Here is a 14,347-nt window from a genome sequence, read left to right as displayed (position 1 = left end):
CACTTATGGGGCCTTACTTGGAAGAGATTGGATCCGCCAAGGTTTGGCCATACGCTCTACTCTTCATCAACAAGTGGTTGTTTATCATGAAGCGGGCACAGAAGGACCAGACTTTTGGGAGATGATAGAGGCCGAATCACGGCCATTTCTCCCCACAGCCAATGTTGCGGAAGCAAGTTTCTACAACCCAAATGTAGGAATCTTGAAGTGTTCAGGAGCTGACGAGAACGGCCGCCCTACCAAAGTGACGGCCCAAAAGCTTTTGGAACAAGGAATGCTCCTTACTAGAGAGGAGTGAGATAGACCTTGTATCCTCCAAAATCCCCTACACCATCAATGACTGGACAAAAGAAGAGAGATCAGGTAATGACAGTTAGATCCCTGATTAAAAGACTGCTGGTATACGGGAAGGGAAGAAGATAAGAAAGGGAGCTCTTAGACAGAGAAGAGCATGAATGGCAGGGGGAAACTTCAACCAGCCAGCATGAAAGCAGGGATTGCAGGGAAGAACTGGATAGGGCCATTCAAATGGCCGAGTGCATCTATGATCTAGATGGGCCAGACGACTTGCCCGAGAGCCCGGAGCTGGTTGTATTTTTGTGTACAGAACCAGATAAGCCACCACCAGAAGTCCAGGATCCTCTGGAAGTTATTAATTTAGGAACAAAGGAGGACCCGAGACCAATACAGATCAGTGGTTTATTGGGGGTTGATGATCGGGCAATGATTGTTTGTCTTTTGCAAGAATTCAAAGACTGTTTTGCTTGGCATTATACTGAGATGCCAGGGTTAGATCCAACCTTGGTAGAACATAAAATGCCCATCAAAGAGGGATATAAACCTGTCAAGCAAGCACTACGGAGGATGTCAAAGGAGATAGAAGAAAAGGTCAAAGAAGAGATTGAAAGGCTAGTGAAAGCTGGCTTTATCAGACCAGCTAAATATGTAGAGTGGTTGGCCAACATCGTACCCGTTTTAAAAGCTGTAACAAAAGCGGTACGATGTTGTGTGGATTACAGAAATATTAATGGCGCTACACCAAATGATGAGTATCCTATGCCCATGGCCGATTTATCCATAGATGCAGTAGCAAAACATAAAGTCCTATCTTTTATGGATGGGAATGCCGGGTATAACCAGATAAAGATGGCTCCAGAAGATATACATAAAACAGCTTTTAGATGTCCCGGTCATGTGGGGCATATGAATATCTGGTCATGCCATTCGGGCTCAAAAACGCTGGTGCAACTTACCAGAGGGCAATGAATGCCATCTTTCATGATCTAATTGGCCAGAGCATAGAGGTATACATCGATGACATAGTGGTAAAGTCCAAGACAGAAGAATAGCATCTGGAAGATCTCAGACAGACATTAGCAAGGATGAGGATCCACAAATTGAAGATGAATCCAAAGAAGTGTGCGTTTGGAGTAAGAGCAGACAACTTCTTGGGATTCCTGGTGCATCAAAGAGGTGTAGAAGTGGATAAGAACAAATCTCGGGCAATAATGGAGTCACATTCACCTACCAACAAGGTGCAACTCCAGAGGTTACTGGGCAAAATTAACTTTTTGAGGAGATTCATTGCTAATTTAGCAGGCAAGATCCAGCCGCTGACTCCTTTACTAAGGTTGAAAGATAAAGAGAAATTTGAATGGGGACCACCGCACCAACAGGCCTTTGACAGCATCAAGGCCTATTTAACTTCTCCACCAGTATTGGTGCCACCTCAAAGGGGAAAACCCTTGAAGCTGTATATCTTTGCCTCTGAAAAGTCAATCGAGAGCTTGCTAGCCCAAAATAATGAAGGCGGAAAGGAGCAGGCAGTGTACTACCTCAGTAGAATTCTGACCGAGGTAGAAACAAGGTATTCCCTGGTAGAGAGATTATGCTTGGCTTTATATTTCACTGCCAGTAAATTAAGGCATTACATGTTACCTTGTCACGTGCACGTCATCGCCAAGACAGATGTGATAAAGTACATGTTGTCAAAGCCAATACTCACAGGAAGGATTGGGAAATGGATTCTAGCTTTATCGGAATTCAGTTTTCAGTACGTACCCCAAAGGGCAGTCAAAGGCCAAGCAATTGCCGACTTCCTGATCGAGCATCAAGAATCTTCAAGTGAGGTGATCAATATCCCTGGAAGCTTAGAAGTTACCAGCATTTGGATCCCGCCGAGAAAAGATATTTCGGGCAAAGAAGATTGGGTCCAGCAAGAGATAAGAAGAGTGGCTGGTCTCTGGATCACTCATTGGAAGTTATATTTTGATGGATCCCACACTCAGAAGGCTTCAGGAGCAGGAATTGTAATTGTAAACCCTCAGGGAGTTTATCATTATTATTCATTTCTCTTGGACTACCAAGGGAATACTAATAATCGGGCAGAGTATGAGGCCTTAATTATCGGTCTAGAAATCTTGATGGATCTGGGGGCAGAGGAGGTAGAGGTCTTTGGGGATTCAGAGTTAGTAATAAACCAGTTAAATGGGAAGTTCAAATGCAGACATATTACCCTGGCAGGATATTACTTGGCAGCCACGCAATTATTGAGTTTCTGGGATTCTGAGATCTCGGTCAATCATGTTCCCAGAGGATCCAACTTAGTGGCTAACGAGATGACACAACTAGCCTCATGAGTGCCAATACAGGAGAGGAAATATGGAGTAGATGTCGAGATCCAAAGAAGAAACCTTCCTTCCATCTTAGAAAGGGGATTCAGTCTAGATATAATGGTATTTGAGGCCGAAATAGAAGATTGGAGGTCACCTATCGTTCATCATTTGAAAGATCCTTCTTCACCTACAAGCAAGAAGGATAGACAGCAAGCAACCAAGTATGTCTTGTGGGCGAAGTACATGGAAAAAGACTTGCATTCTTCACAACTTCTAGTAAAGGGCACACCTTCATAATTGTAGCAACGGATTACTTCACCAAGTGGGTGGAAGCATCAGCAGTAAAAACCATAAACTCAGCCACAGTCAAGAATTTTATCGAGACCAAGATTCTGCACAGATATAGGGTGCCCGAGACCATAGTAACGGATCATGGGCCATCTTTTATTTTAAAAGAAGTTGAGGAATTTGCAAGCAAGTACAAAATAAAGATGATCCAGTCCAGTCCGTACTATCCTCAATCAAATGGTTAGGCAGAAGCTCGCAACAAGATCCTGGTCAACATTATCAAAAGGATGGTGATGGATAGTCCAGAAAGATGGCATGAAAATCTGGGGAACACTTTGTGGGCGTACAAAACTTCTAAGAGAGCAGGAACAGGAACAACTCCTTATGCTTTAACTTTCGGGCAAGATGCAGTGCTCCCCGTGGAAATCAACGTAAGTTCTGTAAGAATTCAAAATCAGTTTGGGTTGCATAGTGAAGAGTATATTGAAGCCATGTGTCAAGGGATTGAGGACTTGGATGCCGCCCGAATTGAAGCTTTGAACCAGATCCGAGAAGGAAAGCGAGCTGTTGCCCGAGCTTACAACAAGAAGGTGAAGATGAAATCTTTCAAGGAATGGGATTTAGTATGGAAGACAATCCTCCCTCTAGGAGCTCAGCTCAGGGGCTTTGGAAAATGGAGCCCAACATGGGAAGGTCCTTTCATTATTAGTCGTGTTCTAGATAGAGGGGGATACTACCTGGCGGACCTTGAAGGAAACAAACATAAACATCCCATTAACGTTAAATTCTTAAAGAAATATTGTCCTACGTTGTGGGATGTCAGAGATTGTTATATCGAAGAGGATGCGAAGTAAAGCAAGCTTCGGGATATCATTATGCAATGCGTATTTATCAAACATTCAAGAAGATGGAAAGACAAGAGTTGCTGAGATAATGTATATTTCATTTCGACAAATTGATGAAATTTACAAAAGATTCAAAGCCAATGTATTACAATCAATTCTCCTCCTGGATGCAATGATATCTTCAGCTGATTTTCCGATGTCTTTATGGATGGAACCCGATCAGGTGATCGGGTTGTGCGGCCAACATGGGCCTGGTAAAGGATCCTCAGACAGGACCATCGCCGTATGTGATGGTCAAGCCCGATTTATCACCGCAACAAGCGGGACGACGAGCCTGCGAGAGGAAACCATCTGACCAAGGGTGTTGGAGATAGTGAGGTGTTCGACCAAGGATGTTGGAGACAGCAGTCTTTTGAGGAAAGCCCTTTTTTCTCACGAAAAGGGAGTTTGAGGAAACCCCACTCAAAGCCTAAGGAACCCATTTCTCAATTTCTGAACGCTCGAGGAAGATGAAAAGAGTGAAGAAGATTTGATGGCTTGACAGAAGACTTCCAAACCAGAATTTATAGAAAAACCAGAGGGTAGTTCAGAGGTTGTGAGAAGCGCAAGAGGCACGGGGTTGCCTCCATCATGTCTAGGAAACGCGAAGTTCCAAAAGATTGAGATACACGCATGCAGATATTCAATCAATGATGGCGCCTGGGATTCCAACCTTAGCATTGATTGAAGGGGGCACTGTTTGGATTAAAAGTTAACTTTGGGCTCAAGAAAGGAGTTGGCCCAAAAGGAGGCCCGAAAGGGAAGATAGCCAGAGTCCGGTCAAAGCCCAGAAGGCAGGGAAAAGCCTTTTCTGACTTGGTGCAGCTCATGAAGACCACTTGCTTACCTACCCAAAGGCCAAGTGGCGTAGACTGATCAGCTACACAGCCCATAAAGCACTTTATGATGACATTACATGTAAAATAGCTGATGAGTCATCACCCTCAAACCGCATTCGGGCAAAGCTGCTGCTACCAAAGACCAAGCCGAGTTGTCTATATAAGAAGAAAGAAAATCCAGGATTAAGGACACTCAATCAAACAAACAAATGCAAGCACAAACTCTGCTCAAAGCCAGATTTGCCTTCAAAACAAAGCTGTAGTCAGCCTTCATCCCTTTCGGGATAAACCTTCATCCCTCTCGGGATAACCCTTTCTTCAACCCTTTGTAATAGCTCTGCTACCTTGTTCAACCTTGCTGTAGTATCGATTCATCTTTTGTAATCTCTCTCTCTCTACCCCTCCAAGCTTTCAGACCTTTGACAAAACTACAAAGATAGGAACCTGCAAGACGAGCAACCTTACCCGATAAGGTTTAACCTTGCCCGACCTTCTTTGCTTTGGTTTTGTCTTTTCAATATGTTGTATACTTCCAGTTATATGCAAGTTATTTCGAGCAACATGACTATTAAAAGGTTTTCTCAGTACTTGAATCCGATTTGAATATATCGTCAGTGTTCAAACCAGATCCAAGTCCTAAGCCCTCGGGCATGTAAATCTGATCAGTTAAAAGTCCTTGGCCTCAAGGCATAAAAAAGAACTTTATGTGGACTTAACCCATCCACGACAGTCCTTGATAAACGAGAAGTCCGAAGTTACTTGGGGCGCAAGTAATCAACCTACCTTCTAGTTTTCTTTCTATTATATCATGATTACCATGGAGCGCTTGAGCATGGAATGAATTCTAATGGAAAGCCTCAAGGCCTACACCTAAGGCCCCACAAAGGCATCCATTTGGATTCATTTCATTCATCGATCTAAAGAGTCTAAGTATAAGAATGAACTCTGATGGGAAGCCTCAAGGCCTACACCTAAGGCCCCACAAAGGCACCTATTTGGGTTCATTCTACTTTTTGGATTCGGGTAATAAGAAGTATAATAGTTAGAAAACTCCTGCAATCACGAGAACAAATATGATGTGTTCGAGCACTGGTTTAGTTATTTATGGGAAGCCTTAAGGCCTACACCTAAGGCCCCACGAAGGCACCTGTTATAACTAACACGGTTTCTTGGAAACATACATATATACAACTAAAGCATGACAACCATTTTACATTTGTCATGCTAAAGATGGGAGTGGCACGCCTGAGCACTTAAATGTTAACCTTGATTGTGAGCCTTAAGGCCTACACCTAAGGCCCCACAAAGGCACCTCTCAAAGTTAACGCTGTCCTTCTCTTTCAGCCTTGCCCGAAGAGTCTTGCCCGACAACGCCCGATAGTGAAGCAGAAGCCCGACAGTAGCCCTCAACTGGCGCCAACCTCCAGGGGAGCTGTGTGCTCGTCGGCCAGGAAACATCCCCGACGGAAATTCCTGACACGAACAAAACCTTTTCACGCGGATGACACAAACCTTTTAGTTGTGAATGAAACGTGTAAATGATTTCTTATCCATGTCACTTTACTGGAAAATACAAGTTTAGTCGGGGAATATCCTTTCAATTTCGTCGTCGTTGCCTATTCCCCAACCAACTTCAAATGGCTTGGTTGTTAGTGTATCGAACTTGTTGCGGCGTTTGCGTTGTCTGTTGCATGTAACATTGATTAAACTTGCACATAAAACACCAATGAAAAAGACGAACCCATATTACAAACTAACATGTTTGTAGGTACCGGAGGGACCTGTGAAGTTGATAATATACTCAGGTCATATAAGTCAACGTATACGTGGTTATATAAGTTAACCTTTGCCTCAAAATAAAAACCTAGGATAATCAACATGAGTATCCACTTTTCCAAAAGCAGCTTTGGAATTAAGCAATCCAAACATGCCTCTGCCAGAAAAAGCCGACGACTTTGATTTAACCAGTCAAAACCCAGTTTCTACAATTAATCAACAAACTAAAACTCAATTTAATCCGTAATGATAATGTAGCTGCTAGTTGCAAGTTCACAGCAAACCCAGCAACCCAGTTTCAGCCGCCGTCCCCGCCAGCGCAAAAACTACCAATGTTGCCAACGGCGCGTGTTCTGCTACCGGTGTCATTTACAGTGTTGGTCGAAATTTATAGGTACTTTCGATCCGGACGGCAATTGGAACTCCCTCAAGGCGTCGCCTTTCGCCTAAATCCCATCGATGATCAAAGTGGTCATCCACCGTCTATTCCGTCTCATGCGCCGTCCGATCTCGATCCTGAAATCCTTGAATTGATTCGGACACTCGACCCCGCCGTGATCGAATGGATTAGGAATCTCGACCCTGCCTTCCTCGATGAGATTCGGAAGATTCAGGAATTGAGTTTGAAGGAAAAGGAGGAAAAAGAAAAAGGGAAGGAGAGAGAGACTCAAGAGGAAACTGAGAAGGAGAGAGAGAGCGAAAAGAGCGAAAGCGGCAGCGGAGGAGGAGGGAATGAGAACGGTGGTGAGGTGGTGAAGGAGGTTGTTGAGGAGAGTAGCACAAGGAATCACCCTCGGAGAAGGGAAAACAAGCAGGTATGTCACTCGTCTTTCGCATTTAGCAATTGCATATGTATGTTTAGGGTTGAAAGATTGAGGCTTTTCGTGTTTTCCGGCCTCACCTCTCATTGTCAGCGGGATTGACTCGAAATAAAGACACATATCATATTTGTTAAAGACGAAGATTTTCTTTCACATGCATCTTTGTAGTGAAATTTGTACGTGAAAAATGGGGACTTTGGGCCTGCATTTAGTGTTTGAGACATTAATGCATCTGGCCTTGTATGATTGCATTAAGTATTTGTGTTGTTGGTGCTCACCTTGTGTTTTGAACTATATCATATTTATTAGATGATGGTGTCCAAGGACAAGGCAATGCAGGGGGAAGAGTTGACAGAGAAGCAAGACCAGAGTGAAAGCAGGGTTATTATCTATCCGAATTCTGAAGTTCTGGTGTTTACAGCAAGTGCTTGGTTTTCATGTTTTACATCATTAAGTTTGTTTTGCTTTGCATATTTGGTTTCAAGTAGTATCTTAACTTTTTGTATATAGCATTTGCATGTGTGTTCATGGTTGAAAGACAGACATTTCATGTTTTCTAGGCCTCAGATCTCATTGTTTCAGCTGAGAAATGCATGCATGCATATGTTATAGTGTAAAGTATATGTTAATTGGTTAGTTTATTATGCTGCCGTTGACTCGAAATGGAGGCATTTATCAGAATTGTTAGAGATGAAGTTTTTCTTTCACATGAATCTTTGTGGTGATATTTGTCCGTGAAACATCAGGACTTTGGATTAACAAAAAGAATTGGGACTTTGGGCCAGCATTTAGTGTTTGAGACATTAATGCATCTGGCCTTGTATGATAGCAGGAAATATTTGTTGGTGATCATTTTGTGTTGAAGGTGTCTAAGGACAAGGCAAAGCGGAGGGAAGAGTTGGCAGAAAAGCAAGACCAGACCGAAAACAAGGTTATTATCTATCCAAGGTTATGATTTTACAACAAATTGCTTGGTTTTCATGTTTTACATCATTATGTTTGCTTTTACTTTGCATATTTGGTTTCAAGTAGTATCTTAACTTTTTGTATTTAGCATTTGCATATGTATGTTTATGGTTGAAAGATTGAGACTTTCCATGTTTTCCCGGCCTCAGCTTTCATTGTTTCAGCTGAGAAATGCATGTGTGCATGTGTTATAGTCAACTAGTTTATTATGCCGCGATGATGATCTTTGTTAGCAGAATTGACTTGAAATGTAGGCACATATCATATTTGTTAGAGGTGATGTTTTCTTTCACGTGCATATTTGTTCTGAAATTTGTACGTGAAAAATGGGGACTTTGAATTAACAAAAAAAATGGGGACTTTGGGCATGCATTTAGTGTTTGAGACATTAATGCATATGGCCTTGTATGATCGCAGGAAATATTTGTTTTTTTTTTTTGTGTGCTCACTTTGTGTTTCTTGGTGTTTTCAACTTTATCATATTTATTAGAAGATGGTGTCTAAGGACAAGGCAAAGCAACGCGAAGAGTTGGCAGAGAAGCAAGTCCAGACCGAAAGCAAGGTTAATATCAATCCGAAGTTCTGGTTTTTAACTTTTTGCTGCAACTACTTGGTTTTCCTGCTTTACATCATTAAGATTGTTTTACTTTGCATATTTGGTGTCATGTACTACTATCTTAACATTTTGTATTTAGCATTTGCATATGTATGTTTATGGTTGAAAGATTGAGACTTTCCATGTTTTCCCGGCCTCAGCTTTCATTGTTTCAGCTGAGAAATGCATGTGTGCATGTGTTATAGTGTAAAGAATGTGTTAATCGGTTCGTTTATTATGCCGCGATGATGATTTTTCCAGCAGAATTGACTCAAAAGGAGGTGCATATAATATTTTTTGGAGATGATATTTCTCTTTCACATAACTCCGCCTATGTCTTACATGGCCGGTCCCAAGCCCGGATAAAGGAGGAGGGGGAGGGCGTCAGGTAGTCGACAGCCGGCACTCCATGATCACGTCGAATCCTTATGAAAATGAATCCAGAACAAAATCGCGCTAAAGCTAGGGCGTCACCCGTAAGTGGCGCGCTGTGTGGCCTGAGCACAGTGATAAGTGAGCAAGGGTCGCTGTATCTCCATCGGCACCCGGATGCAGTGTTAAATGAGCAAGGGGGCCATAGAAACTTCTTTTCGAACGACTCCACTCAAAGTTGTTTGGGAGCATATGCTCCTATCAACTTTACCCGGGACACACAAAAGAAGTACTTTGATCCTATTAGACGGGGGAATGTGAAGAAGCTAGGACAGAAGGGTAGAGTTCAAGAGAGCAAAATGCGTTTAGGAACGTGGAATATAGGAACCTTAACGGGAAAATCTATGGAAGTAGTGGAAGTTATGGTGAGGAGAAGGATAAATATTATGTGCCTACAAGAAACTAAGTGGGTTGGTAGTAAGGCAAAGGATCTAGAAAACTCAGGGTTTAAACTTTGGTATTCGGGCACAAATAGAACGAGAAACGGTGTTGGCATCATCGTGGACAAGACCTTGGTACAAGATGTTGTAGATGTCAAGAGGGTAGGAGATAGAATCATGGCAATCAAGATTGTAATAGGACAAGAACTTATCAATGTGATTAGTGCGTACGCACCTCAAGTAGGGTTGGATACGAGTTCGAAGGAGAAATTTTGGGAAGATCTTGGAGACTTGGTGCAAGGAATTGCTCAGACGGAGAAGTTATTTATAGGAGGAGATTTAAATGGACACGTGGGCAGGGAGACAGGCAACTATGGAGGTTTTCATGGTGGCCATGGTTTTGGGGAGAGAAACGAGGATGGGGAAGCTATCTTGGATTTTGCAATGGCATATGATCTCTTCTTAGCCAACACCTTCTTTAAGAAGAGAGAAGAACATGTGATCACCTACAAGAGTGGGTCGTCAAAAACACAAATAGATTTTCTTCTAATGAGGAAAGGGGATCGTATAACTTGTAAGGATTGCAAAGTTATACCAGGAGAGAGCGTGGCTAATCAACATCGCTTGTTGGTGATGGATGTACATATCAAAAGAGTAAGACAAAAGAACAAGACTTGGAAGTGCCCAAGGACTAGATGGTGGAATCTAAAAGAAGAAAAACAAGCCATTTTCAAAGAGAAGGTAATCACCCAATGTGTGTGGGATAGAGAGGGGGAAGCTAGCCAAATGTGGGATTCCATGGCTAGTTGTATCCGAAAAGTAGCAAAAGAGGTATTAGGAGAGTCCAAGGGCTTTGCCCCACACCAAAAGGAATCTTGGTGGTGGAATGAGGAGGTACAAACGAAGGTGAAGGCTAAGAAGGAATGTTGTAAAGCCTTATACAAGGAGAGGACCGATGAAAATGGTGAAAGGTATAGAAAAGCGAAGCAAGAGGCGAAGAAAGCTGTCAGAGAAGCTAAGTTAGCGGCTTACGACGATATGTATAAACGACTAGATACCAAAGAAGGAGAGTTGGATATCTATAAACTATCTAGAGCAAGGGAAAAGAAGACAAGGGACCTAAACCAAGTGAGGTGCATCAAGGATGAGGATGGAAAGGTTCTTGCTACAGAGAACGCGGTTAAAGACAGATGGAGAGGTTATTTTCATAATCTTTTCAATGAAGGACATGAAATGAGTGCTTCTTTAGGGGAGTTGAGTAACTCAGAAGACTGTAGAAACTACTCTTTTTATCGTCGAATCCGGAAGGAAGAAGTGGTTGTAGCTTTGAAGAAGATGAAGCATAAAAAAGCAATAGGCCCAGACGATATACCAATCGAAGTGTGGAAACTTTTGGGAGAGACAGGTATAACATGGCTCACTGACCTTTTCAATAGGATTTTTAAAACGAAGAAGATGCCAAATGAGTGGCGAACGAGCACTTTGGTGCCTATCTACAAGAATAAGGGCGACGTACAAAATTGCATGAACTATAGGGGTATTAAGCTAATGAGTCATACAATGAAGCTCTGGGAGAGAGTCATTGAGCATAGATTGAGGCAAGAGACACGGGTTTCGGACAACCAATTCGGGTTCATGCCAGGGCGCTCAACCATGGAGGCAATCTATCTCTTACGAAGATTGATGGAAAGATATAGAGATGGGAAAAAGGATTTACACATGGTCTTTATAGATTTGGAAAAAGCGTATGATAGGGTCCCAAGAGACATTCTTTGGAGGATTTTAGAGAAGAAAGGAGTACGAGTAGCATATATCCAAGCTATACAGGATATGTATGAAGGAGCAAAGACTGCCGTAAGAACTCATGAAGGACAAACCGAAAGCTTTCCCATAACTGTAGGATTACATCAAGGCTCATCCTTAAGTCCTTACCTTTTTGCGTTGGTAATGGATGAGTTAACAGGACATATTCAAGATGATATTCCTTGGTGTATGCTTTTCGCAGACGATATAGTGTTGATAGATGAAACTCAGGAAGGGGTAAATGCAAAGCTTAACCTTTGGAGAGAAGTGTTGGAATCTAAAGGTCTTCGCCTAAGCCGATCAAAGACAGAATATATGGAGTGCAAGTTCAGTGCAAATGGAGGCCAAAACGAGTTAGGGGTGAGGATCGGAGATCAAGAAATACCAAAGAGCGACCGTTTTCGTTACCTAGGATCTATCTTGCAAAAGAACGGAGAATTAGATGGAGATCTCAACCATAGAATACAAGCTGGATGGATGAAGTGGAAGAGTGCATCCGGCGTGTTGTGTGACCGCCGTATGCCACTGAAGCTCAAGGGAAAATTTTATAGGACGGCAATAAGGCCGGCGATGCTGTATGGCACAGAATGTTGGGCGGTGAAACATCAACACGTACACAAAATGGGTGTAGCGGAGATGAGGATGCTTCGTTGGATGTGTGGGCACACGAGAAAGGATAAGATTAGGAATGAGGATATCCGGGGTAAAGTAGGAGTAGCCGAAATTGAAGGAAAGATGAGAGAAAATCGGTTACGGTGGTTTGGACATGTGCAAAGAAGGCCTACTGACGCTCCGATTAGAAGATGCGACTATGGGACAGAGGTTCAGGGCCGAAGGGGTAGAGGAAGACCTAGGAAAACTTTGGAAGAGACTCTAAGAAAAGACTTAGAGTACTTGGATCTAACGAAGGACATGACACAGGATCGAGCACAATGGCGTTCTAAGATTCATATAGCCGATCCCACTTAGTGACTTGGATTTTCCAAGTCTCCAACCGAGAAGTTTTCCTCACTCGGGAAATTAAGGGAACACTACCCCAACCTACATGCTCCACTCAGAAAGCTTCAACATACAAGCTTCAACAAAAGAAAATTCAAAGAACTTAGCGAAGAAGGCTTTGGTGTATTTAACACAATACGTTGAAATGAAGGAAAGCTTATTTATTGATATCCCCGATAAGCTACAAATATGTACATATACATGAGTCAAAATAAACACACAAGAGGGAGCCTTCACAAAGGTTGCTTAGGAGAAGTCTCAGCAGTCGGTAGAGCCCCAGAAAGAGAAGGCACCGGAGGGGGATCATTTGGAGCCTCAGTACTGGACAGAACCCTGGAAGGAGGAGGCATCAGAGGTTGATCATTTGGAGCTTCATTACGCGGTACAGCCCCAGAAGACGAAGGCAATAAATGCCTTTGGAACAAACCCACAAATCTCTGATGATCAAGTAAAACCTGACCATCAGTTTCCTTCATCTGGTCAAGCTTCCTCTTCATGTTTGTAGCATAGTCATGTGCGAGCCGGTGCAACTGTTTATTCTCATGCTTGAGCCCTCTAATCTCCTGTTTGAGACTCATCACTTCAGCCGCCAATGATTCAACTTGGCGGGTTCGAGCAAATAGGCGTTGGGCCATATTAGACACAGAACCTGCACACTGAACACTGAGAGCCAGCGAATCCTTAACAGCTAACTCATCAGACCGTTTGGAAAGTAGTCTGTTATCTTTGGGAGTGAGAAGGTTCCTGGCCACCACCGCAGCGGTCATATCATTCTTCATCACGGAATCCCCAACGGTAAGAGGACCAGTAGGGGAGACGAAGGATGGGCGCCATATGTTGTCTGGAGAAGGCGGGGCTGCCTCTTCAACAAGGTTCAAGTCAAAACGACGGTCGGAGGGGCCAGACATTTTCAAAGGTGTTGAAGAGAGAAGAGGTCGGACAAATCAAGATCTTAGAAGTGCAAGAATGAAGCTTCTACTGGTGGAGATTCAAGTGTGCTTTAGAACTTAATGCCAGCCCCTATAAAAATCTGCACTCGACGGAGCTTCAGAAATCGAAGAGGCGCCTGCTCAGAAATCGGAGAGGCGCCTGCTCAGAAATCGAAGAGGCGTTTGCTTTCTCAAAAGCTGAGCTGTTTAGAGATCACGAGGGTTGATCTCAGAAATCGAAGAGGCTTTTGCTTTCTCAATAGTTGGGCTGCTCAAAGACCACGAAGGCCGATCTCAGAAATCGAAGAGGCGCTCGCTTTCTCAAAAGCTGGGCTCCCCAGAGACCACGAGGGCCGATCTCAGAAATCGAAGAGGCACCTACTTTTCCAGCCTTGTCAGCACCTGTCACACGCACACTCAGCTTTGCGGAAATTATGGGCATTCTGTCGAAGACTTCTGGGGAAGTAGAAAACACATGAATCTTACTGTTCAATCACTCACTTCCCACACGCAACAATAGCTCATGGGTACCACAGATAACTTTGCCAAAGTTCTCTGCCAAAGTTGAGCACGTGAAGCTTGCAGCTCCCACTACATCGCTCTGACCAAGAAGGGTAAAAGAATAGCAAAGAAACAGCACTAACAAAGTTTAGACCCATAAATTTTGAAGGTCTAGCTACCATATTATTACCCACAAGGGTAAAGGAACAGTACCACTGCTGGATAATTGGAAAGTCCCTGTGTGTCAACCTCTGTGCTTCGTGGCAAGGTAGACTAGCAAACATGCCCAATCTTTACTCACATTCGAGAAAACACTCCCAATAAGATTGCTTGCTCCAAAATCGAAGAGGCACCGTCCTCCGAATCTCGAGAGCCAGACTCCCAACATGACTACTTTATTAAAAATCGAAGAGAGGGTAAAGGAACAGTACCATTGCTGGATAATTGGAAAGTCCCTGTGTGTCAACCTCTGTGCTTCGTGGCAAGGTAGACTAGCAAACATGCCCAACCTTTACTCAC

The 14,347-nt window shown here is 43.2% G+C and overlaps 2 protein-coding genes across 51 annotated transcripts in view; both read left to right on the top strand.

The window, feature by feature from the left end:
- The window catches only part of LOC103409694 (uncharacterized), a 54,533-nt gene that overhangs the window by 33,554 nt on the left and 6,632 nt on the right, over positions 1–14,347 (top strand). For 39 of the 50 annotated variants that reach the window (XR_011582361.1, XR_011582359.1, XR_011582360.1 and 36 more), the window contains one exon: positions 8,683–8,751. The exons of the other annotated variants lie outside the window; for them this stretch is intronic. Coding sequence is in view for 35 of the 39 variants with exons in the window: in XM_070824083.1 (XP_070680184.1) it covers positions 8,683–8,751 (69 nt within the window). In the remaining 4 variants the exon portion in view is untranslated. The remainder of the gene's footprint in view (positions 1–8,682; positions 8,752–14,347) is intronic. 50 annotated transcript variants of the gene reach the window in all.
- LOC139197162 (ATP-dependent RNA helicase DBP6-like) lies at positions 6,477–8,391 on the top strand. Its single transcript, XM_070823913.1, has 4 exons — positions 6,477–7,217; positions 7,533–7,634; positions 8,056–8,154; positions 8,308–8,391. The coding sequence occupies exons 1-4, from the start codon at positions 6,735–6,737 to the stop codon at positions 8,389–8,391; spliced, it is 768 nt and encodes a 255-aa protein (XP_070680014.1). The 5' UTR covers positions 6,477–6,734.

This window comes from Malus domestica, chromosome 06 (genome assembly GCF_042453785.1).
Source record: "Malus domestica chromosome 06, GDT2T_hap1".
NCBI classification, from domain to species: domain Eukaryota; kingdom Viridiplantae; phylum Streptophyta; class Magnoliopsida; order Rosales; family Rosaceae; genus Malus; species Malus domestica.
Note: the sequence above shows the minus strand (reverse complement) of the source record. Positions and strands in the feature narration are given on the sequence as shown.

Excerpts from the sequence above, each read along its gene's own strand:
- LOC139197162 (XM_070823913.1), top strand. The coding sequence starts at position 6,735 with ATGTTGCCAACGGCGCGTGTTCTGCTACCGGTGTCATTTACAGTGTTG. Across the intron at positions 7,218-7,532 it reads GGAGAAGGGAAAACAAGCAG|ATGATGGTGTCCAAGGACAA; the intron begins GTATGTCACTCG and ends CATATTTATTAG. Across the intron at positions 7,635-8,055 it reads ATCCGAATTCTGAAGTTCTG|GAAATATTTGTTGGTGATCA; the intron begins GTGTTTACAGCA and ends GTATGATAGCAG.